Here is a 26,525-nt window from a genome sequence, read left to right as displayed (position 1 = left end):
AATCAATCAATCAATCAATCAATCAATCAATCAATCAATCAATCAATCAATCAATCAATCAATCAATCAATCAATCAATCAATCGTGCCACTAGCCGAAGCATAAGAAGCATAATTTTTGTTCTGGAGCTATCCTCCTGCCCTCATTGTAATAGGGATATTAGTTTATGCAGGCGTGCTGCGTTGAGCAGTAGCCGGCTTGGTAAAGCAAGTGTAAATCCCTCGACAGTTTTCAATTACAACTGCCACTAAGACTGACGTTTATGTTTTGCTGAATATTTCGCACACTTGTAAAACGAAAGCAAGTCACTGACAATCCATATTGCAGTCTATCTCCAGGCCCGGGCCTCGTCCTCAGCTTATTCGACTGATGCGAAGAAAGGAGCAAATAATGAACTTTTATGGACGGGTAAAGACTGACGATAGTTAAAAAGAGGTAGGCCTCACAGATAAACTACAAATAGGAAGGTGTATTAAATAAGGACAAGAAAACAGATGTTATTTCAGGGACATTCATATACTTGTAACACATTTCTGAAATCCAACCAATTTTTGGCCTATCCCACTCTGTGAGCGGGTGCCACTGTCTTTAAGGTCACCAACATCAGCGCCCAATTTGCAGCGAGAACAACAATATACTGTAAGAAATGAGGTTCGTTTCGGCTGCATAAAATTCAACAGCACCACAAAGAAAGACAGCAGCATCGAATACATGTGCAAGATGAGAAGGCGCCTTGTTTACTGAAGCCCCCGCTTGTGAACTAGCCACCTTACGATTATAGCAGAATGCGCCTTTGAGAGAATACACTCCGCGAAAGTAATTAGAGAAGTGATGAGCAATTCCCTCGAGAAATTCCTTAAAATACATCATTAGCTTGTCAATTTAGCTACATTTAAAACTCTTTGGCGTGGCCAAACTGTAGTTTTTACGTTATATTGATGGCGTTGCAATCACGTATGGCAGATTTAACTATAAGTCTGAGGCAAAAAATATATGCTTTTTTAGGTTCCTACTCTTCCTGCTTCACGCTTCCTATTGCCTTCTTGCACATCTTATGTTCGTGCCTTTATTCTTAATAGGTCCCTCCACAGTGTACCACTTCGGGACGTCTTTCTGTATATTATGCTGAATTAACAAGTCTGTGTTTACATGAAATAAACTGGAACTCAAAGCACTATATATTCCTTGGATTGTGCACTGCTTCTCTGGTGGTTGGAAAGTAATTTCGCGCAGTCGCTATTACAATTATTTCTTTGCAGCAATAATTTCGCCCTCTAGTAAAGTTCAGAAGCACCAAGCACATAAAATTAAAAGAAATTGCCCTGCACTATAAAACAATCTCAAAGCAATCAACTTCCGTTTATCAGAACCAGTCGTCTCACCAAGAGAAAAAATAAAGCATGACGAGAGATAGAGAGAGAGAGGCAGGATGCAATGTATGCCTAATGCCTTGTTTCAAGCATGATTACCTCACTTTCACACGCTAGTACTTTCACACGGAACAAAGTATCGAATTCGGCGCCGGCACTTTCACGCTCCACTTACGGCCCACAAAGGTGGCCGGCTCGCGGGCCACGCGCTCGCATCCCAGCGCACGAGCGCGAAATTCAGGAAGTTATGCGAGGGCGGGTGCGGAGTGCACTGGGCTGCTCTCAAAAAGCAAGCTGGCGCCGTCATTGATGCCTTTCCCGTCATGTGGGCTGCGCTGCTCTTCGTCGCCGCCGCCACCGCTGGCGCGGATGCAGCAAACAGCTCCGCAGGTAAGCCACTGTTCGTTAACATTTTCTTTTTCCGTGTTTTCCCTTGTTCTACAGCGATGACTGTTACGGAAATTCGAGGCCTCGTTATAGTAGTAGCTCCTTAGTAATTGTCGATTTGCAAAAACAAGGCCATGATGAGGATGAAGATGTAGATAAGAATAAAGAAAGAGATAGAGAAATAAACACCCCAGCAGGCATCGGATTCGGGACCGTCGAAAAAAAAATCGCATAGTGAGGTTTAACGTCAAAAAGCAACACCAGGGGCATGAGAGATTCTTTAGTGGGGGACTCCGAATTAATTTCGGCTATTCGCACTTTTTTTCTTTATTGTGCACTTATATCTAAGTACAAGAGCGTTTTTTTACACTTCGCCATCGATATGCTACTACCGTGGCCGGGAGTCGCACCTGCGACCTCATGCTCAGCAGCAGCACAGAATGGCCAGTAAACAAAAGCGGTGGTAATCTAAGAACTTCGTTTTGGGAAACTGACGCTGCAACCGTGCGTGCCATTGGTGTATTTCTTTCCCTTTAGAAAAAAAAAAAAGAACGAGCGTTAAGACAAACCTTAGGACAAAGTTTCAGTTGGGGCGCGGGTTATACGGCACGCGAGTCAAATAACCACGGAGGTGAGAGACTTTGAGCGATCCCAGTGTGAAAAAGTGAAAAGCAGAATAACAAAGAAAGTATTTAGAAGAGCTTGAACTTGGCCTAGTTGGTATTTACTGCAGTGGGGAAAACTGCAGGGTACGCACGGTTTAGTTCTGTGCAATAAATGTACAAATAATGTTTTGCAGACCCCCCCCCCCCCAAAAAAAAAGGAAAATCGACAAACCTACGCATTGTCCACGCCCGAAAATGGCATCGAAAAACAATTAGACCCGGCTCATATGCAATGTACGGCGTATCGTTAATTTCTCCTTACCGATCACCAGTGACTGACATTTCGTCCTGCTTCAGTCCAGTGTGGAGTCGCCAGGGACATTCAATCAAGAATCATTGGCGGTTCGCGTGCAAGAGAAGGCGAAGCGCCATGGCAGGTGAGCTGTAGCGCATGAATAGTGTCTACGCAGCACTGACAGGTGCTCTAAAGCGAGGCCGCATTAGATCTAGGATATCACCGGATATACTGGAAGTGCTAGAGATTCCTCGAACTCCTAAATGCGGATTCGTGATCAAATTTACAGGATACTTATATGGGGCACGGTATTAAGGACTATCGCTGAATATTCACCAGACTTAAGACACCATGTTATCACAGCTTCATACCTACTAAATGCTACTGTGTACTGTGGACTTCGCGCGTACGTTAAATGAAAAGTTGTCTATGTGGTTTGACAATAGCGTTTGACCTAGAATGCACGTTAAATGCAGTGAGCCCGAAATCAAAAGCCAACAGACGTTTTCAAGCAGCTTTGTCTTGTGCTCGATCGAAGGTGTGAAAAACATATTGAAAGCTTCTTGAAAGGTTGCGTGTCTAAACTTGATACTTTTCTCATCTTTCGTTAAGAAACACGCAAAATAACTAAACGCATCCACCAGCATTGTATGCTATCCTTCATGATTATAAAAATACGAGTTAAATATGAGTGCACCATGCACAGTATCCTTTACTTTAAAAGTGCTTGTATGTGAATGAGAACTGAATGCTTAATGCGACAAATTTAGCTTTCGTCCATCAAAAATCCGAACTTCCCAATCAGCACGAGTCCGTCCACAACTAGCGCTATTCGATTGGCCAACAAATTGACAAAAAAGTGAACGACGACATCAACAACAAAGCCCAACTTGCGTAGATTAGGGAGTCCATGTACTTTTCCATGTTAAACAGTGGTTCGCCAGGACATGGCGCTCTTTGGCCATACTTGGCCCTTGCGCCATGAAACATCAAACATTCATTCATTCATTCATTCATTCATTCATTCATTCATTCATTCATTCATTCATTCATTCATTCATTCATTCATTCATTCATTCATTCAGTGGTTCCAGCTTTACTTTTTAGAAAAATCTCCAAAACATATTTTTATTCAACCTTCTCACCGAGTGTATACCGGATCCTTCTACGGCGTTGTCTGACTAATATATGCGTTCTATTTCCAGGTGTCCCTACAGAGGAATGGTTACCACTTCTGTGGTGGCTCAATAATTGAACCCACAATTGTTCTGACCGCTGCACACTGCGTTCGCAAGTGAGTGTGGCGCGCTGAAAGTTAATAGCAAAAAATTGGTGCATCTTTATTTTGAAAGCGTTTACTCTCAGCAGAAACGCTATTCGCAAATATTTTGCTTACACAAAGCTTTTCTATTTTCACCAATAAGCCGCATGAGTGCGTTAAGTAATCTGCCTGTGAGTTTAGTATTTCAGCAGAAATACTAGGCTAGGATTCGTTGCTTGCAAATGTTCTTAAACGCAAGAAAACAGTTGAGCAAAAAATAGATTAAAAAAATTAAATTAAAAAATAAAGGAAATAAAGAAAAATAAAATAGAAGATAGATTGCTTGACCCTTGGCAAATGGAGGAAACAATATCGTCTTATCAACCTATTGGATCAAGAAAGAAAAAAAAAGTGTTTAAATGCGCATTATCAAATGCTCCAATATGCAGAAGCCTCGTTCCCTCATAAAAAAGGCAACGTATAGAACAATTTATATACAAGCGTCTTATTGAGTCTTCAATGCATATTTAGCTTGGCGTTTCACGAGTCAGCTTTGATGTTCCCTGTGATGAACTAATATGTTACTTCGACGTCGAACTGACGCAGGTTTCCAAATGGCTTCACGGTCGTGGCTGGTATTATAAATCTTGGAAAAAGAACGAGTCATTATCAACGCAGAAATGTAAGTAAAACGCAGAAAGTCGCAATCTTCGTGAATAGTCCCTTGATCGCGTTGACGAACATTTCATGCGTATACAGGATGTCCCAGATAACGCTAACCAAGCTGTTAAATTAGAAAAATTATTGGAAAAACCAAGTGTAAGATGCGATTTCAAGGTGTTCGATTGTCAGAACGCCTATGATTGAACACTGTAGTTTTTATAATTGTGTTTGAACCGTGTTTATTAATTTTTTTAGCGGGTTGGCTAAAGTTAGCATGGGCACACGGTTTAGGTGTGAGACGTGGCTCTGAGACTAGATATTCTAGCTTTCCGTAAGCAGTGTATGCTTAATCTTACGGTGTAGTTAACTTCGTCAAAAATTTCAACCGTCAGTGTATTTTTCAGCTGATTAAAGCATAAAGTTGGCAACGTGTTGAATAAATATTGCTTCATGTTGTTCACAATTACTGCCAGTGATAAACGTGTAAAAATCTGGTTTACTACGTCGTTTGGGTGGAGGTTACACATTCTCAAGTGGAAATGAGTTGCGATAAATGAAAAAGATCGCACTGCAGCAGAAAATCGACAGAACAATAGTGCTGTTACTTTGTATACGTTCTCAAGAGGATCAAAAAGAAAGACAATACAGAGATAAAGCATTCATTAATAACAACGAAAATAAATAAATTGACTGTATGCGATGCACAGACAGACACACAGGCATTTGAGAACTACCATAAGTATCGTCATATTCATTTGTCTGAAATCCGCATTTTACAATTCGACCTTCGTCAAGAAACGCAACACTCACACACAAAATTTTGTCGCCAGCTCCGTTTCCGTCCGCATTTGGTCACTGTGCAAGGATGCACTATCACTAAATCGATTAGAAGAGAGAGAGTGAGTTAAGTCATAAGGGAAAAGTAGGGAGGTTAACCAGGTTACCCGGTAGGCTACACCACCACAGCGGGAAATGTGATTCAAAGAGGAGAAGGAAGATATAAGGTCATAATCTCCACTGTTACGCACACAAAGCTTGCATCATTGAGTCAGTCACAGGAGGTTATACAGGCATTCCAAGAAACGCACCAGCACCTTTGTGGCATTGCACACAGCAGACACACAAGGTCACGGGCGCAAGACATCCTTCGTGAAAGGGCGGTCATCTAAGTGCTCCAAAGCGATTCGAAAATTGTAGTAACGGTCACCGTGTGGTGGATCTTTCGGCATTCTCCCACAATAACGAGAATTCGGCGCCATATCGTGCAGGTGTCGAGCATCCGACGGCATCCCAAGTTTGGCACGGACGGAGCAAACCACGACATAGCGCTGCTCAAGCTGGGCGAGCCGTTTGACTTTGAGGGCTCAGACGGATACGTAGCGCCGGTGTGTCTGCCAGACAAGTACCACCGCATGGAAGGAAGCGTCACCATCACCGGCTGGGGAAGGACCCGTGAGAGTAAGGAAAGCTAAGTTGCGTGTCCCCGCATCCACGTTTGGTTTTCCGTCGTGATTTCAAAGGTTTCCTGCTGCGGAGTCTGTTAGAACTGACTGTCTATCGGGAAATGGGCAAGCAGCTCCTCTTTGGGGAATGCTTCTCCGGTGGAACTAACCTCCGGTAATCAATTCTCTGGGAGCTTCGCAAAACAGGAAAAGCACGATAGTCACGAGGCTTTGAAACGAACGCGTACAGTGCTCAAAAGCTGAAACGCGAAGAATTCCGAAACTACTCGAATGCGTAATTTCGTTTACAGGTTCAACTGTGTTTGTAACAGCGGCTTAATTCAGACTCCTAAACAAACGCTTGGCCGTGCTCCGTGCTTAGAAACCGAGTACAGAGCGATGCACGTCGCACTTCCAGCTAATTACGCGTAAAAGGTGTTATTTGCTGTTTATTGATGTTATCGTTTCAGTTTTTGAGCACTGTACCTCAGCCACAGCACCTCCATTGCTGTGGCTGCCTGAGCTGCACAGAGTGATAGCATTCCTGCCGATTTTGCAACGGGTGCCTAAATGAAAGCTTTCTCGGACCGGCTGCCTTTGGTAAAAAGGCCAAACGAACTTCTCTCCCGTTACTTAGACAAACTCTACGGAGGCTATAGCGCATGTTCACGCTGCTGTAATCCGAATTACGTTGTTGGACACCCATGGCGTCTGCCCTGGATGCCTAGGAGACGCACGTATTCCCTAGATCGTTCGCTGCATGTGGTGCTTTCACTTTAGGATGACGTAACATTCACTTCAATTATTCCTTGCAGCGACACCATTTGCCACGACATTTCTATCACCGAAAAGGCCAACGAACTTGACAACTTTCTGACGTTATTACAGCGCGCTGAGAAATATTAAGGAATATGAACAGATGCTGAATGCGGAACAGCAACCTCAAACTGCTCCAATACAGTTTTGGCGTAGATAACAGAAAGCATAGTGGAGTCACGTTGATGTATAACGTACATTACATAACACTCGCTAGCGAAATACCACATAAGATTAAAACAAGCATTTAAACATTAAAAAAACACTTCGTGGTGTCGACCACAGATTATGATAACATATTTTTTTCTTTGGCTCGCAGCCGGAAAGATATCACAGGACCTGCACGTGGTGACAGTCCCTGTGGGAAGTGACCTCTTCTGCACTTACCAGTACAGCCAGTTGATTACACTGAGCTCGCTATACGACCGAAGAATCATGTTCTGTGCCAGGGCGCTGCTCGGAGGACGAGGGTCCTGTAAGGTGAGTAGACGAATCGGGCAGATCATGCGTTAACGAGGGATGCTTACGCTTATGGAACCTAATGGCGCTTCAGATGGTCCTCTAACAATACATAGTTTGGATGTGACGCCACGGATGCAGCTTTTTACCGTGCCAGTACGCAAGCGATGACGTCAGCGTACCATATTATCACGCATCCGTTGTCGTCCTTTGGTTGATGACCATTTTTCACTGGATTATCACACCTTTCGTGCTGTAACGTTTCTCTTTTAGGCAGCTTCTAGACATGCTAGTACGCCAAGATGACGGCCACGATGACTGGAATGCAAACGAGCTATAGTAATGCAGCATAGGGAGCGCGATCACATGGTATCCATCACAAATCTTGTCAGTTAGAGATAAAGAGAAAAGGCTTAATGGCAGAATGGGTGCAGATGTTAGCCAGAGGGTTATGACTCTCGTATGCTGCTCCGCGATGGGTAAGGAATAAAAACGACAGACATGGCAATGCACAAGAAATTCAGCGGGGATATCGCGTGGCACAAAAGCCTATCACGCTCACCGCTTGGAAGGTCACATTATGTACACAGATGGCACGAGAGCTGTGCTCATGCTGCATATACGCCAAGAAGCTGCATGCTTCCTTTCTTTTTTTTTTCCGCGCAGTGTCGCGTACAAAAGTTCAAGGCGTAGGAAAAGCATTAAAAGTCTCACTTCGCCTGGCAAAAAAAAAAAAGGAAAAACTTCCAAAGTGATTTTACATGCTGCCTACAAAGTTACTACCATTGCTAAAAGTTTACATCTCGTTTGACTCGATTTAAAAAAAATATTCTTCCAGGGGGATTCTGGCGGCCCAGCGACCCAAACGGAGAAAGGTCTGGCAATCGTCGTGGGCATCGTATCGTTCGGCCGTGGATGCGCTCGGGCACGCTATGCCGGAGTTTACACCAAGGTTTCTCATTACGTCGACTGGATACGGGGCAACTCGAAAAAGTTCGGCAGGTAGCGACTGCTAAGTGTTTCATAGAAAGCCACGCACCAGTACAAAATCGAAAGAAAAAGAAAAGTGAAGAGTCGGAAGATCCTCTGTCCTCCTTGTGCACCTGAAACACGCTTTGTAGGAAAACGTGGGACAGAGCCGTTATGAAAAGCTAAAGAATGTCAGCGTAAGCATCGGCTGAGCATATCGAAGGTTATTTAGACTCTATTTGGACAAAAAACAGCAGCGCTGGCACAAGCACCAAAAGAAAGAGAAAGAGGAGGGAATTAAGGCGGTGAACAGTTGATTAAGAATGGCTCGTAAATAAACGGCGATAACCAGCCACTCACCAGTGTGATAATGGCGTGGGTTCGAATCCCACCAATGCCACCAATTAAAGCCAGGCGATGAGGTTGGCTGGCTATCGATTTACTTGCAGGCCATTTTCATCATCTTTATGCCGTCGTCTTCCTCTTCCTTCCGGCTCTTCGCCCATTGCTATGTTGTCCCGTTACAATACACAAGCTCGATTGCGTAAATATTGCAGTTTTTATTAGGCGAAGTATTCTATCGGTAATTCTGTTCAGTGACGTGCAGTCATACGGACCGTGTGACAAAGAGTTGTAGCACGCTGTATGAAGTTTATGCGGCCATGTTTCATATCGTTTCTTTCATCGCGTGTCTCCTATCGCCTTCCATTCCATTTGCCCCCTTTTTCCCGGCACAGGGTAGCCAGCCGCTATTTACACTGCCGAAGCTGCCTGTCTCTCCCTCTCATATTTCTCCTTCTCCAGCTGTTCAGTGGCGCCTATAGCCAGGTTCCCTGAGAGAACGCAATAATTTCATAACTGATAATGCAGTCGCAGTCATCCCTTGGCGATGCAGACCGCGAGCGTCAAATAATTGCAAATAAGAATTGGTATGTGCTTTAGAAAAATCTACTCTAACGTGAATGCCGGAGTAAATGTGGCATTCCATAACGCGTACATGTAGGTAAGAATGTGTTCGATTCAGTAAAGCATCTTGCACCGGAAATAATCCCGAAAGAAAAAGGGGTGATTAGAAACGTGGATTAAGTTTGCGTCGACATGGTATAAAACATTAACTCTTGTCTTTCGAGGTTTACTGTATTATAACACATGGGTGGATTGAAATGCAAGTGCAGGCAAATCATAAATGATAAAACTGCAAATAAAGAAGCGAAGCGTATCTGACATAGAAGCGAACTTGGGATACAAATTAACAAACTTTTGTCATCGTTCGTCCAAAAGAGAGACACAATACAGTTACGCCAGTGACGATGTTCTGAGCGGAAGCTCGGAATCCCTCCAAGCAACGCAATCAAAGGAGCACTTAAAGAACGGAATGTCTCCGTCGCGAGGTCAGTGCGGCATTTTTCTGCCTTTATTCGCTGTCAGAACTTCGATGAATAATAATTACAAAAATGCGCAGCCACGTCGGTTACGTGCCTTCTAAGCACAATGTGTAGTTGACCTTAAGTGTGTGCACGACTCACTGATGTTTATTGATAAGCAAATTTTTTTTTATTCGTCGCTGTAAAAGCGTAAAGGCGGTCTAGTTGGTTTCGGCACCTTGCATTCATATTAACAGTTCAAAATTGAGAAAAATGTACATGGAGACGAAATATACAGGACGCGCACTGAACGTCAATAGAGTTTTATTGCACACTTACATATATATACGTCGATGTACTGAACAATTCTCTGCCAGAAAAGATTATCACGGATGCGTGCAAAGTAATCGTTCAAGTATACTGCAACACTTCCTGTGACAGTGCGACTGGTTGGCGTGGCAGTCACATATTTGTCGTGGTTGTTGATGATAGCCAGCCCTTCAAAACTCAATTCTGACAGACTGAACTCCCTCCTTGCGCAGTATTCGCTCCTACACGCCGCGCTAACTCAATGAATATGACGTTGCGCTGTTGGAAACTAGGTAGCGGTTTTGATTCCTGCCGCGGCGGGCGCATTCCGATGGAAGCGGAAGGCAAACAAGCCCGTGTACCATGCACTGTGTGTATCTTAGAACCCCAAGTGTAAACAAGTGTAAAAACCAAGTGGTAAGAACCAATATGACAATATGAATGCAAGCTAATTCGTGGAGTTCCAAAGTTGTTATCTCCGTTTCTAGTTACTGTGATCTCAACTGTTACGAGTGCTTCGGGCAATTTTACACTGAAAACCAAAGAAACAGCACTTTTATGTAAAATAACTTTTTTTCACTCTACTTCATTTGGTTACACGTTAATCGACATTGCCTTTTGTGAGTTAATGTATACCATGAAATATAAAAAAGAAACAGGGATTTCCTTGGTCTAATTATATTTTTTTTCATTTTTTTTCGCACAAGCAAACGACTGTCACTTCTGCAGTGTCAGTGAACTTGACTCCTCATGTTCTTTTAACGCCTACGCAAAACAGCCATGAAAATTCGGGAGTGTAAACACAAGCTCGGAATAAGAAGACGATATTGGGAACACCTTGTTGCATTGCAGTAATCATGATCCACATCGAAAAAGACCAGAGATAACGGGCGCGCTCTTCACAAAAGGCCGCTCTCACTGTAAAGAATATCGGGGCCATATCCGATAATTGAACTGCGAAAGCGGTTGTTAGTGCCTTAAAGGAATTTTCGGAGGCGTCAAGAATTGCAGATAATTGCAACGGCGATATGTTGGGACCTGCATCATTTAGGTTTTGAAGGAATATCACTGCTGTTGTAGTTAAGAGTTTCCGCGAAGTATTCCTTGAACTTGACCTTGACGCAAACTGTGGTGTAACCATGTATACATTGCATTGTAGTGCTTTATTGAAATACAAGTGAATCATAAGCCACTGCTCTATATTCTTAATTGAAATTAATTGCTGTGCGAATTCTCTGTGTTGAGAGGTAGAATGGGATACCTTAAACTTTGTGTGAACTATAGCGCGTTTGGACTGTTATTTGAATATTACTTTAATATTTCCTCTCGTTTGTATGTGTGTTTGTTTGTTTGAGCCATCATAACTTTGCTATACACTGTATGCCTTGTTTGCTCCTTTGTTTGTTCGAGCAGGCCTGTCTTTGCTTTGTATCGCTTGACTACGAGGTAAAGATCACCAGGCACCACTCATGATGTCAACCTTTTCTACCCACACATTGAAAAAAAAAACAATTTACAACTAATTGTCGTCATAAAGCTCGCATGTCATGTGAGTAAAAAGAAGCAGCAATAAGATTTATGCGGGCAGAGTGAGATCCCAAGGTATTTCTAGTGTTCTGCTGGCGGAGCTGTAAATTTTCCAATAAAATACATTTGTGCCATCACGTGGTTAGCCGTCTATGTTCATGTGCCGTTACCCATGTTTCAAGCAGTAGTTGTACAGGCGTTTCGCACGCAAGCACAACTCTCTTGCACGTGTGAGTCGATGCGGTTAGCAGTTACAGAATAACTGCCGTTCCAGCACGACGTGGCTCACCATCGTTTGCGTTATATTTGTGCTCGTATTATGTTTCGAAGCCTACGTTCCTTAAGACTTTTTTTCACCAGAGGTAGAGAAATAAAGAGACGGCCATTCCTTTGTCACCTTTCTTTTCCTTTCCTGACTTCCAGTACGCGCTGTGCTGCTTTGTGATTTTCAGGATAGAATGGTTCGGTAACCTACCCGGTTTGACGACGTTGTAAGACGAAATTAATGTGCTGCGCATGAAGGAAGCCAGTGACACGAAGCGCTTGCTTATTGTGAGGATGGTAAGCAGAGACACTTTATGTCAGTTCACATTGATGAAAATATAGCACTGTTAAAGGCAGAAACCCAAATTCGAAGTACTTCGGTAAACGAGTAAAAGTGTACAGAATTATAATATATTTACTAATACATAGAACACGCCTGACATCCCAGCAGGCATTGTCAGGTCGGCAGTTTGGCTGTCGTCTCTTTGCTTTACTGTGACTGGTAGGAAAACAGGCGGCAATTGGATTGCGAAGTCATTCGTGTACTTTTACACTCTAGTCTTTCCTGGCTGTAACTGAGACTAATATGTACACGTGGCGGGCAAGAAAAAGGGTGAGAGTCGGCGTGAGCTTGCCGGTGTATATGCCGCACCACCTGCCAGCATGCTTCTGCAGCTAATCACAGGGGCATCCAGAGAAAAATTCAGCCGAGAGTAAGTACTATTTTACTCATTTTGGGTCGGTGTTATCATCCTTTTCAGACCTCCATAAAGTGCGTTTGTGTTGTTATTACCAATTAACAATTACTACTACGTAAATTACTACTGCTACTACATCCACCACCACCACCACCACCACCGCTACTACTACTACTACTACTACTACTACTACTACTACTACTACTACTACTACTAATAATAATAATAATAATAATAACAATAATAATAATAATAGTCACTTTGGTCGTATAATTTTTGGAGGTTGGTGGCAGTCGGTGGCAACTGGTGGTAACTTACGAGTCAATGAGCTAGCTAGTTATCGGTATGTGTGCTTGGCACCTGTTTGCTTTAAATGTCACCCGTTTCTTACATTTATTGCGCATAAGCGCAATAAATATTAGATTGCTGTCGTTGGATTGGGTACACACTTTGTCGTCTTATTTTCTCTCTCCATACCTTTTGAGGGTAGCCAACGAGAATTATTTGTTTAAGCTCCCTGCCATTCTCTCTTTTCTATGTGGAACGAGTCTGCAGCCCTGTCGCAACGTTTGGGTGAAAGCCAAGGCCGCAGGTAGAGAGAAAAAAAATAACGTGTGAATGGCAGAGAGGCTAACAAGAATAAACTGTCCTGTTTGCTATCGGCCACCTTCCGATAATATTTTCCACCTAGGATGGAAAAGATGAGCGGGAAGATAGAGAAGGTATAAAGATAATCTGTCAGTACGAACACTGATAGCTGTGCGACATGCCTGAGACAGCTGCCGCGACTGACACACTCCCGAGAAATAGAAAAAAGAAAACAACTTACTGCTTGCTGATTCCTGTCAATCTTCGGTTGTGGTACTGAGTCTACTGAATCTGGCGGCGCCTGGCGTAACCTTTCTGGTGGAGATGTGTAACTATCCAGATAAGCTCCAATAAATCCAGAAGCGTCCGACAACGCAGCGCTTGCCAAAAAAACTACAGGCTCTCACTTTGGCATGTCACACGCCAATGCGGTAAGTGGGGTATAAATAAGTAGGCTTATCACATTCACTGATCATATAAGACCAAGCAACTATTACAGTACAAAACAAATGACAAACCAACAGGGTCCATGTGTGCTCGTAACGCTCGTTTGAAGCAAGTAGCTAAGAGCTATTGAACTAGCCGTTATGAGAACTGGACAATAGTGCAACCAAAATAAAGCCTATGCCAACGCATGAATTGGGTTTAGACGCCATGTTTCTGCCGCAAAACGTGGATGACAGATAATAAAAAACGCACCTGGAGGCAAGATCGAAGTAGTCTCGACAAATTTCCGTGAGCACATATATTAAGCTGGGTACAGACGACAGGACGGATCATCGATTCAGTCTGCAGACAGCCGCGACGTGGCTGAGATGCAACAACTCGTGCCACTAGCAGCTCGTCTGCGGCGTTGTTGTGTGTCCCTTGACTTGTCGGCACTGAGCTGCGTCATGTTCACCCGCTGGCGCATGACCGGCAATCCGTCCCGTAGTGCGAATCCCGCTTCAACGCCGTTACTTATGAGCATGGCCCCACCATGTCCAGACATTCTTCTCTAAAAGCAATCATGCGATTGGCGAAATGAACTGGCACTTCATAGCAGTTCTATTTAGTTGTGTTGCAACGAGAAAAGGCTGCACTTTTTTCTGTCGCTTCAATGCCGACAGAAGCGAACGCATTTCCTCCTCCACCAAGCAAATAGAATCATGGATGGAGCATCTCACGACGCGTTCGCCATCCGGCGCCTCAAAGTCGTAAATGGATACTTGCACATCACGCCTAATTGAATTCTTTTGCATTTACTCGAATTATTTTAGACAGCTTTGGGTCACTAGCTTATATAGTCACTATAGAGGTAACATTCGATTTATTAGGAATTTGTTGAATTTTCCTGTCTTAATAATAATAATAATAATAATAATAATAATAATAATAATAATAATAATAATAATAATAATAATAATAATAATAATAATAATAATAAATTATTATTATTATTATTATTATTATTATTATTATTATTATTATTATTATTATTATTATTATTATTATTATTATTATTATTATTATTATTATTAAGACAGGAAAATTCAACAAATTATTATCGCCACCACCACTGCCATCATCATTAGTTTAGTTATATCAATTGCAGGACGAAGGCTTCTTCCAGTACTCTCCAATTATCTCTGTTTTGTGTCAGTGAACTTCATCTTATTCATCCAAATTTTCTCACTTCATCACACCAACTAGTTCTGTGCTGCTCTTAACTGCGTTCCGTTGCCCTTGGCACCCATTCTGTAACTGTAATACACTAAAGGCTGCCTGCTCTACCCATTACATGTCCTGTCCAATTACATTTATTCATCTTAATGTCAACTTGAATATCGGCTACCCCCTTTGCTCTCAAATCCAAACCGCTGTCTTCGTGTCTGTTAATGTAACGCCTGACATTTCTCGTTCCATCTCTCGCAGCGCGGTGTTTAGCTCATTTTCAAGCTTTTTTGTTAAGCATAGTCTCCTTCGTAAGTTAGCGTGGGTGCTATAGATAAGCATACTGTTACGGGGAATATTTAATCGACAGTAAACGGCTAGCACTTGGCTAGTGAAGAATGCACAGGGCATACAGGTTTTAGCAGCCTTTTTAGTCCGACAGGCAAGACTCTGACCCAGTCCCACTACAATGTCTTTGTCTTCGCCACTGTTCGCCACAATACCTAAAAACTAAGTGCTTAGAGAAATAGTAAATACTTTAATGTCACCATAAAAGGTACACCGATATTTATGTGGCCAAATATAAAATATAAAACATAGTGATGCGTATGGCCCTGCTAAACCAATCACCTTAAATTTGAAGATGCTCACCACGAGTTATTTATGTCCAACCAGCTACAAATTTTAAAGGTTGCGTTGAAGTGAATAAAGGCAGCTATTACTGCCACCTCGCCCACTAAGGCTAATTGTAACTTCATTTCGTTCAGAAAATTACGTCAGCGCTAACCCCATGACCGTGTTGAGGGGAATAGCTCGAACTCGTAAGCAAGTCATCGGAATCATGCAAGTGTCGTAGAAATTGTAGCAGCACAGTGTTACCAGAATACTGCGTTGTACTACGTCACACCCGCTGAAATCGGAGAAGCGTTATGACGTTTGACAATCTAGTCGTGCAAATAAGCAAACGTAGTATACCGCATCCCGCATACATTGCCACTTGTCATTGCACTGATACTCAATGGCAACTGGCGAGCGCCACGTGAGTTCAATTTAAGGTGCCAGCGAGATGTGAGCGAAGTTCTTCGCTTTTACGAAGCATGGCTTACAGAGTGCGAGTGTGCAGGTAAGTAAACTTAGTCATGACCTAATGACCGTGAAACACCCGCTCCCTCGGACAAGTTTTCCTGGCGTAGTCTTCAAGATTCCGGCGACAGCGTAAAATTTCTGCAGGTGTCTCAGTGCAGCCCGAGAATGATGTCGCTAGAGACCACGGATCGACAAATGCCCTAGCAGAGAGCGTGCCCAGAAGACGGGCCCACGAGATAAAATGGGACAGTGCGCGTATCGTAGCCACAGAGAACCTAGCTCGATATTAAATCTTAAATTATTCGAATAACAATTGACGCAGTGGAGAGCTCCCCGGCACCGTGAATCACGCGTAGTCCTGAAGTTTGCGTCGTGCGGTAAAGACTATACTTAAGAACATTGTGCGTAGCTGACTTTCCACTGTGAACAAGGGATCGGTATCGAAAGGTTATTTTCTTTTTACTGTGGTAAGTGACCTGCTTCCTTTCTAACAATGATGTTACCTGCACCCCCGACGGTGCGCAGTCGAACTCGGAACTGCAATTTAAGTAACACGGCATGCTCTGATCTTGCGTCTGCGCATGTTGCGGTAATCGCGCACGACGTGTTAAGGCATGTTTTTCCTATTCCACTTACCGTTCTCGTAGGACAGAGCGTGACGTTCCTTCGTTGAAGCGGTGAAAGAAGGCTCCAAGAGCAGCCGCGACTATTGCACATTGACCATCACATCGGCGGTGGCTATATAAGCAAGTCTACCTTCTGCGCGGACGCTATCGCTATTTGATGCGTCTACATGCTTCCACAGTGAGCCGTTGGGGGAGTATGGAGCGGGCTTCCTTATCAAGTCGCGATCGCGCTCGGCCGTATCAAGCTGCATGTTCGCCCGACGGTGCGGTGTAGTCACGTGGCTCATGAACGTCAGCGAGACAGATGTGATTTTTGGCAGTTCAATTTCGGGTTTTCTGGGTGTAAATGACCGGAATTCAATGCGCAGCATAAATTACCAGGGTCACATTCTTGCATATTTAGATCCGGTTATGGAACTCCTGGCATGTCGCCTGGGCTTCAAGTCTCGCATTACGGATAAATTTTTGTACTCTTCCAGCTAAAAAGTTAGTGTAAATTTCATAACTATATCTCTAACGATTAACTTCAGTGATATTGAAATGAATAATTGTGTGGTAAAAGCCATCCCGCGACAATCGCCGAATAAATAATCTTTCCAGTTTTTAGGTAATTTTGAACGCTTCATCCGAAACACCGTGTAGCTTTAATTCTACTCCCGCTAGGTGACGTGCCGCTTAATTTTCTTAGATTTTATGAGGGCGCGCGGACAAGTTCCCCTCGATAACCACTTTATGGATACTTGTTTTTGGGCGAGTTGGTTCATCTTGAAACATACGGGTAACAGCGCAAACAGACCACCACAAGAAGGGAGACGGGTACACACAAGCGCTTGTGTGTACGTGTCTCCCTTCTTGTGGTCGTCTGCTTGCGCTGTTACCCATATGTTTCAACCACTTTATGATAGGCAATAAAAACGAAGCTCCGGCATAATTTATAGGAATACGTCCCTTTCTTTAATGCGGTAGGCCACACAAAATTTTTTACAGCTTCGCTGTAAAAAACCCTAAGCTGTAAACACTACAGAAACCCTAGTGCGGGGATATGAGCCATTGCATTCGTCTTAGGTGACAGACGGACAAATTTCTCTTTGGGAAGGCTTAGAAATGCTTACGCATTTAGAGGAAATACGTTTGTCTACGCATTATTGCAGCGAAGGGACACAGAGAGGGGCGGGGTTACAGACGATATCATGATCACATAATTATCTCGCAGCAGACGTGCGGTGCGCTATTGGCTTCGCCGATAGTGACGTCGTTTCTCTCTCGCAGCAGAGCGTGCGCGCAGCAGTCTCTCTCCGACTTCGAAATAGGTTCAAAAATGTGTCCCTGTCCTTAATTAAATTAAATGTGTGGACCCGGTGCCATTTGGTAACTAAAGTGCATAATTGAGTCATAAACGCTATGATTAGCATATTACGAAACATAAATGAGTAAAATAATTCAGAAAGACTGATGAACGCGCTGCATGACAATGAATCGCTCATTGCACCCCTCCATGATGGTGATTATGCGAAGCGCAATGTGTGGCATTTAAAATAAACAATGTGATAAACTCAAGCCAAACGTGTGCGTAACTTCATTAAGAAACACAGACATAACCAATATTTGAGAAAGAGTTTGATAAGCCGTCGTAATTAACCCTGGCAATAAAGACCGGGGCCACACATTTCAGCTTCGCTGGTTTACCACCTGTAGGGGGTGCATGGGCGGTAATTTTTTCTTTAAAGCAGTAGCAAGAATTTAAACATATGTTTTCCCAAATAAGCACATCTTGTTTAGGTTATTCAACAATGTAAAGTGCAGAAAATGGTTCATAGTATTTTTGGTAGGCAATCTTTGTCAGAAAATGTGGTAAAAGCGCCAGTCACATCAGAAGTGATAAGTAACTAATGAATTGCTGAATTGAGTGAAGCTTCAGAATTTATGTAGACAAGTGGAGGTCCTGTGTAATGAGGTAAGATAAATGCAATCTGATAAACATTAAGAAAGTAATGTTCGAAAAACTAAGCAAAGTGAAAACAAATTGCCAATATGAACCGAACGTACGTGCAAAATGAGGTGTATATGCAAAGATATTACGTCAATTTCCTTTGTTCCAGTCAGTTGCACACATCTCTTTCTGAAGAATGAGCGTGCAAAATTTCATATCAAAATGTTCATTCAAAACAAAGTTATCAAAGGTTGCGTAATATTAAGTGGAGCAAAATACTCTTTTGAGAAAAACGTAAGCAAATCTTCAAGACATGAGAAAGATGTTAAAACTACACAGAGGATGCACCAGATTCCCAGCTGGAGCCCCCATGAGATGCGCTAGGGTCTCCTTTTGTTCGTGTGGCTGCTTGGCGACATCATAAAATGAAAAAGAAGTATTTAAAACAATATATATATATATATATATATATATATATATATATATATATATATATATATAAAAGAAATAGTACTGATTTTTGGTTTCGCAAGACGAGCCTATGAGTTGGAAAACTCACTGTAACTCCCGAACTATTGACGATAGGGAGGTAATTTTCTTCATCATGTTGCTGAATGTTTTAGCCTATATAAAATGTAAAAAAAAACTAAAAGTATATATATTTTGTGAAAAAAAAAACATTGAGGAGGAGGAGGAAGCAGGAATAGACTGAACGTCAGGGAGGTTAGCCAGTTCACAGAGCGGCTGGCTACCCTGTGCTGGGGAAAGGCAGTAAGGGGAATAAAAGACAATGGAAAAGAGATGTTACAAAAAAAAACGAAAGAAGAGCAAGAAAAGAAGGTGGAAAATGAGAGGAGAATACGACACTACTAAAAGTCTGTCCTTAAGACCAGTTCCAGCACCCTCTCCTCTGACAAAGGGCGTTTGTCAAGACTATCTAACGCTCTTTGAAGTTATTTTCTGGACGCACTGAAGCGGGGATACTCACAAAAATGGTGTGGAGACTGTTTCCTCGCACCTACAGTTATCGCATGTAGATGGTGTTGGCCATTCCGATCCGAAACGAGTAAATTGACCTTCTAATGTGGCCCACAACCTTAAAGCTTTAGCAAAAGTTTCGTTGATCCTCAGCGCATCGTCAAGTTCCACTTCTGCAAGTTGCAATGGTCTTGAAGCACGCTGTTTACGACGTACCGGGCGTGAGTGTATCACGTGACATGCCGCTGAAAGACGACTGCGTCCCAAAACAGCGCTCATAAACGAGCAAATTCGAACGCTGTGAGGCTTATCAATATTGTCGGCCACGCGTATATCCCATGCCGTGCACCGTATAGCGGTCCGTACAGTGTTTCCAGAAAGTCACATTGATTCCAGTCGCCGGTTGTCCCGCCGCGGTAGACAGCAACAAAACGAGGCGTGCAACAACCGGGGACTTCCTGTGACAGAAATCGGCCCAAGGTTGCGAAGACTGCGCGCTGGGCTATTAAGTAACGGCGTGTTCCAGATGCGCGGGTGCGTACGAGTGCACCTGTCGCCGTCTGCTTGTTTTGTAGTGGTATGACGTGCCCCCGTAACAGTGGCCCGGGATCGTTTATTCATGCGACCTTATTGAGAGAGACGGTCTCGCTTATTTAAGGGATTGGCCCAGGGTACCTCACCTCTTCGCCGGGGGCCGCCTACCAGAACAGCAGCAGCACCCATTGACGTGACATGGCGCTTTCTTGTGACGAGATACTAGTGGTGTCGACGTTCGTGGTTCTGTTTTATTTGGCAGGTGAGAAAAAAAAAGCAAATATTGCTCTACATTTCTAGATTTACCTCGACAACCTAACTTCTACATTCACTATGTAATATTGAGCATGTTTGGCGTCATTAACAAAAACAACGTATTACAGTTACTAAAGGGCGACCAATGATCATTTGCCCCTTAATCTTGGCTATTGAGAGAACCGTGACAACTGGGTATTGTATATTACCACTCGGCTACGCGGTCCCACTTGTCAATTTCTCCTAGATAATTTCGCGTGCGAGATCTGTATCTGTCGAAAGCACAATAATAGAAAGAGTTAAGCTGCGTGCAGCATCGATTAGTTGCCTGTTGATGGTACTGGAAGCAGTTATTTCTCCGGAGTGCTGAATAATTACACGCTTATGTCGTGTGTATCTTGAGCTAAACTATTTAGGTTCGATATGTATGTCGACTCGAACAACTCATACGTGTTAGATTTTGTGGTAAATAAATGGATTTGTACAAGGAGAATCATGTCGACAGTAGGCCGTCGGTGAAAGTTGCCCATAAATCAATCAATCAATCAGTCAATCAATCAATCAATCCATCAATACAAGAGTACACAGGGCGATGTATGATCATCGGTTATGTTTGCTTTTCTGTCAAGGGGGCGAAGAATGTGGCGTCAGCCACAGTAACCTCCATTTGCTGCAAACGGCCTCAGAAAGGATCGTTGGAGGACGGGAAGCACTCTACAGGGAATTCCCGTGGCAGGTACGTTGTCGATCAGAGAGTTCTCAGAAACGTTATAGTTACTGGGAGGGACCATAAAGGACGCGTAACGCACGACAGCCCCGTGGCAAAGCGAAGTACGCAGATGTCGCTGCTCTTCGATTCTCCCAGCTAACACACACCAGTATATTGGCTGCCAAAAAATATCGAATATCGAACGAATAATTATATCTCGGCATAACTGGTGGACCCACCAATGGGTGTGGTCAAAAATAGGTGTATCAGCGAAAAAGTGAGCGCTCAGGCCTTAGGAACAAAATTTATTTTAAAAAATACTAGATTGCAATTGAAGTGGCTCTCTTTCCCCTACGACATCAAATGGCATCTGATTGGTAATATTTTAGAACTTGGAATCTATCTTCAGGTAATGCTTGCCTTACCAACGCACATAGTTTATCGGCTGGATTGTAGGCATATCAACGTAGACTAAACGCTATCGCTTATCTACTGTCGCACTCTCTGTTGAAACCACAACAATAATTGGCTTGTTCAAAAAGTGTTGTTTAAAAGGATTTCCGGCGGGAGACACTGTAGCAAACGCAACCTCTCAAGGATAATCTCCATCATGATGTTAATTTTGTCGTTTCAACCGAAGTTGTGATGTTAGACGCTCGGGCCAGTGTACCAAGATTGCTTTACATTAATTTACTGCCACTCTAAACTTTCTAAGTTTCTACATCGTTTGAAATCGTTGTTCACTGAAAAAAAATATGACGCCTCATTTAGCCCATCTCCCAAGATATACAAGGCCCACTGTTAAAGCATTAATGCGAAAGTTCTGCCGAATTTTTCTCTTATTCTGTTTTTCAACTCGGTGTATGGCAGCATCGCATCTACCTGTTTTTTTTTTTTTTTTATTGCCGCAGGTTTCTCTCCGGTTGGGTAGGCGGCACCTGTGCGGTGGAGCTCTCATAGCTCCTCGCTGGGTGCTGACAGCAGCGCATTGCCTAAGAAAGTGAGCACTCCCGATTTCCTTCCACTCACGTACTAGACTAGCCATTTCCCCGCAGGCCCGTAGCCCAAGCGCCACTGAGCACATCTCGAATTTTGAACATAACTAGGAGGATGAAAAGGGGCAACGACGTGGCGAGGTTAGAAGCAATGCACAGCTAAATTTCTAGAAAGAAAGGGCGTTATCACACACCAGCACCAAGGTGTGTAAGGAGCACCTATGTAAATAACTAATCAAAGAATAAATGTACCAGCGAATTTTTATGGCTCGGACAGCAGAAGAAAAAGCCTAGTACTCCCTCTTTAGATCTATCTTTTCTTTTTCTATTGTGCTGAGAAGGCACGTCCGCTCCTAGAGAGTGACAGCAATACAATACAACCCTTCTAGTGCCTGTATGGTATGAATAACTTTATTTAGGTCCTGAGGGATCAGTCTGGGACTGATGCGGGCCGCTTCCACGTCGGTAAGAGAGGCCGAGCCCCTCTGCCGTCACACGGGCCCTCTGGACAGCCCTGAGTTGTGCCTGATTCTTCCAGAATAACTCAGCGGAGCAGCAACCGCAGAGTGCAACACGCCAGTCTCCTTCATGATCAGGCACTTAATGAGCGAGTGCCCTAAGCGCGCAGCCTTCCGACGAGAGCACCGGGGCCAAGTGGCCAGCTTCAAGGGGTGGATTTGTCCCTCAGCGGAAGCCGATAATGTCCTACGAGCACTGTACCTCTTTGCTGCGGTATTGGCCATCCTCCGCACTGCGTAACCGTGCGGGGAGCATACCTCGATAGCCGGCCTTTCGAAATCTCTCGTTTTCGCAGCCCCATTACCTCTAGTAGGCCGATGAGCCCCCCCCCCCCTACACACACACACAAACACAATTCTAATAAAGCTTGATCACCATGATTCAAGAAATATTGCCTGTAAGGGCATGTGTAGGCCGGAAGAGGACAATACTTGCACGTGCAAGGAATTCTTATAGAAAAATACTAAATCAATTTGCAGAGAAATGAAAACGTGATCAAAGCAATTTATTAAATTAGTCAGCCACAGTGGACTAAGCACTTGATAGTAAAGAGTCGAGTATTTTGCTGACAACGACCTTTTTCTGCAGTAGGGATGCTGGCGACTATAGCATCGATGCGGGTGTCCACAAGCTCAGCCTCGACAATGCCCAGAAGCAAGTGAGACAGGTAAGCGGCATCTACGTCATTTTTTTTCTTTCCTCGTCATGAAATATGAGCTGTGCAGAGGAGGGAATGGGAACTCTCAGCCCGTCGCAAAGTGTTTCGAAAGTCTGAATATGCTTATGCGGCAAAAAGTGGTTTGTAGTATCACATATACGTTTTTGCCCTCTTTAGACACTTAAATGGGGCGTCGTTTCAGGGGCTCAAAAGATTCGCCCATAAAGGATTCCGTCTTTGGACGTTTCGGAACGACATCGGCCTTCTCAAGCTTGAATCGCCCGTCGACATTGAGGGCTCAGAGGGCTACATCGGCACCGTGTGCCTTCCTCCCAAGGGATACAAGATCAAGGGCGACATCGTCATCGCTGGCTGGGGAACAACGAGAGAAGGTGAGACCATCTCAGAAACAAAAGTATATGACCGGCGTATTGCGGCAGGAACCTAAAAAGTAAAGTATAGAAGACGAAGCATGCTATCAGTAATGCATCTGAAAGACTCACGTGAACAACGAATGGCGCACGGACGCATTCACAAGCGCAGATCCACTCGATGCCCGCTCCTAGACTGACGTCCTACGTTGTAATAAAGCCCACAAGGGAGGTTGTGGTAATCAGATGAACAACTCTCGATTCCAGTGAATTAGTAGAGGCTGACCCAGGTGTATACACGCACAAACGGACCCCGATTGAGTTTCCCGTCGACTCCACCGAGTGAGGCAATGCGCCGTTTCGGCCAGAAGACATTGCTTTTAATTAGCCCACATCGATGAATCCTACGATGGACAGTTGCTTGAGAAACACCACTTAGCCTCAGTGCAATATAGTAGACGCCGCAGGCGGTAACAAAAATTTCGCACATGGATCACCTTGCATGAGCGTCACCAAAGAGCAGTGAACGTATCAGTCGACAGGCGGCGCTGCCATCCATTTCTGAGTCGTAGTGGCGCGCTGAGCGAAGAAACGTTCTAAATATACGGGTGGTGAAAGCGCCCGGATAGGAAATTATAGCTTAAGTATCGCTTTTGAAGCGCAGTTACTTACGTCTGTCGAAGAGCCGCGCTTTTCTCTACCTCGAGTGTTCAAAAGCAGCGTTGAATATAGACGCCTTAACATTACAGAAAGTGTATAAAAGATAATGAGCTTATTGACAAGGACGATAGATGTTACATATTCAGAGTGAGGGAGAAAGAGAGATAGGAAAGGCATATAAGTAAAATAGACGTGAGTTACCTGTTTGCGGCCCTGCAAGGGGGTGTGAAGAAAGAGAGGGAGAGAAAAAAAGAAACATTTTTATTAAACATCATAGGATAGATTACGGTGCCGTCCTCTTGTATATAGCATCTGGGGATGCTCGAAACAGTAAAGGTGAAAGGGAGAAATGTGCTGAATGGGAAGGTTTACTCATTTTTTATTCCATGTTCAGAGAAGTGTCCTCCATGTGCGTTTGGAAGAGAGCTGTCCTATAGAGTAGTGGGCCGTTCTCGTGCTTCGCTCAACGACATATTGATGGTGTCGGTATCGTTGGCACGTTGCAGGCGGCTACACGTCGGACGTGCTGCAGGCAGTGTCCATACCCACGGTAGGCGACGGCACATGCTACTACCGCTACTTCTCCTTTTGGTCGCTCTTCCTCGGTGGCAACATCCACTACGACAGCATGTTCTGCGCCGGTGAGAGGCGCGGCGGGAAGGACTCTTGCCAGGTGGGTTTACGAAGCTGATAAATTTTGGCACGTGTGTTAACTTACGGCTACTATCGAAAATACGGCGGGCTGAATACATTTACAATTGTCTAAGAAGGTATCTTTTCCATAACGCAGTTTGCAGGTAGTTTCCACAGCCGAAACGCAGAGTGCTATATAGCTAGGCAGATATGTATACGGACATATCTTGTCCGTATAGCTGTGTGCAAATAGCTGTGTGCAATAGCATCATGGTGTTGGTCCATTTGGAAAAATAAGTCGAATGCCAATATGCACATATAACATGCCATGCGCATACATACCGCGTACTCAGTCAGACATTATACACTTATAAAACAGAGCCTCCAGCAACGTAAAAACTGCCTCGAATTGGCCTCATTGGTAGATAAGCGAAGAGTGACGAGAGCTCCGCAAAAATACAACGTGCCATAACGCAACATACTGTATGCGCACACCTCTGCGTTCTTTGTTCGGCTAGCAGCATATGTGACTAAGAATGCCTTCTCCAGTCACGAATTATGATGCACTGTAACTAAATGACTCAGTCACATGATTTTATGCCAAGGTGCTGCAGACTCCCTTGAAAGAAAGCAAAAAATGTTAGGAAGATCTTTTCTGTGTATTCTAATAAGTCGCCGTAGTTACAGAGTAGATAAACTTCGGCTTAGTGTACAGTCAGTAATGTCGCACTTCTTCAAGAAAGGATTTGAATCACCGATCGTGGCCACGTGTACAAGTTAATCACTGGCTGCAGTCGTAACAAGGAAGGAAAAAAAAAAAAACACTATTCACCATTGCTGATGGGACGGGGCACGTGGAACATCCTGTCAAGCCTGGTATTATCTTTAGAAAAATTATGTGCAGGAAGGCTCTGCAGTCTGCAGTGAACTGAACTAGCACTGTGTAAGCAGAGGGACCAAATGACATGTATCTCATTTTCCGTGGGTTTCTCCCTTGACACTGCGGGACAGAATTGGCAAAAAGAAGCGGCGTGGGCAAATGTGAACACCGTGACTGAAAGGAACGCCTCAGTTCTCGGCACGTCAGAGAGAAGTTGAGGACCACTGACCTCGGCCCATCACCGAGAGAGACTCAATCTTGGAGCGCCTGCTGCTGATGGCGTCTTATCTGTCGCAAACAATTTTATGTGCGCGCCTTGTTTGAACCAGTTACGATATTCGCGGAAGGAGATTCTCCCCACTCTTAGCAACACTTTTATGATCTATGCAGGGAGACTCGGGAGGACCCGCAGTGCAGTACGTTGATGGCCGGGCTGTGCTCGTCGGCGTCGTATCCTGGGGTGAAGGGTGCGCCCGCGCCGGGAAACCCGGAGTCTACACTGAGGTGCCGTACTTCCTCGACTGGATTCGCGAACAGATGGCATCCTCGCCAGACGAGGAGGACAAGAAACCCAGCACGAGCACTCCGGCCCGAACTAGTGAAAACGCCGAGACTAGGTCCAGCGACGCAGGACCACCGGAACCCAGAACGACGGACCCGTGACCTAAGAACTGCTTGAGACAGTTGCCTATGTTCTGGCTCGTCGAAAAGTGCGCCGATCTTTCAAACCTCCAGGGATCACACAAGAGCGGGATACAAGACTACTTCGTGTAAACGGACTATGTGCATGCTAGCCAAACGTCCGCTTCGGAAAACCCTGAAAGTTTCATTGTCCACAGATGCCGACGTATCTGCGGTGTCTTTCGCATCCGTCGCATTTTTCAAGGCAATCTCTGCATGAACATTTAACAATGAAGAGTGCATTGTGCGAATAGTCACAAGAGTGAGCGCTGATCATGTGTATCGGCTAAGTTTTTAATTCGCACAAACTTAGAATTTGGTTTCCTAGTAAGTGCACGGC

The 26,525-nt window shown here is 44.1% G+C and overlaps 1 protein-coding gene across 1 annotated transcript; it reads left to right on the top strand.

Moving 5' to 3' along the window:
* The first annotated feature begins 1,693 nt into the window (after window positions 1-1,693).
* Window positions 1,694-26,167, top strand: LOC142583509 (serine protease 33-like). The gene is made up of 11 exons (XM_075693997.1): window positions 1,694-1,760; window positions 2,720-2,799; window positions 3,863-3,951; window positions 4,525-4,600; window positions 5,850-6,039; window positions 7,159-7,319; window positions 8,137-8,300; window positions 22,891-22,969; window positions 23,163-23,352; window positions 24,498-24,664; window positions 25,895-26,167. Exons 1-11 carry the CDS (start codon window positions 1,694-1,696, stop codon window positions 26,165-26,167), a joined length of 1,536 nt encoding a protein of 511 aa, XP_075550112.1.
* The last annotated feature ends 358 nt before the right edge of the window (window positions 26,168-26,525 follow it).

This window comes from Dermacentor variabilis, chromosome 5 (assembly GCF_050947875.1).
Source record: "Dermacentor variabilis isolate Ectoservices chromosome 5, ASM5094787v1, whole genome shotgun sequence".
Lineage (NCBI taxonomy): Eukaryota > Metazoa > Arthropoda > Arachnida > Ixodida > Ixodidae > Dermacentor > Dermacentor variabilis.
Note: the sequence above shows the minus strand (reverse complement) of the source record. Positions and strands in the feature narration are given on the sequence as shown.

Excerpts from the sequence above, each read along its gene's own strand:
- LOC142583509 (XM_075693997.1), top strand. The coding sequence starts at position 1,694 with ATGTGGGCTGCGCTGCTCTTCGTCGCCGCCGCCACCGCTGGCGCGGAT. Across the intron at positions 3,952-4,524 it reads GCTGCACACTGCGTTCGCAA|GTTTCCAAATGGCTTCACGG; the intron begins GTGAGTGTGGCG and ends GAACTGACGCAG. Across the intron at positions 22,970-23,162 it reads CCCAGAAGCAAGTGAGACAG|GGGCTCAAAAGATTCGCCCA; the intron begins GTAAGCGGCATC and ends GCGTCGTTTCAG.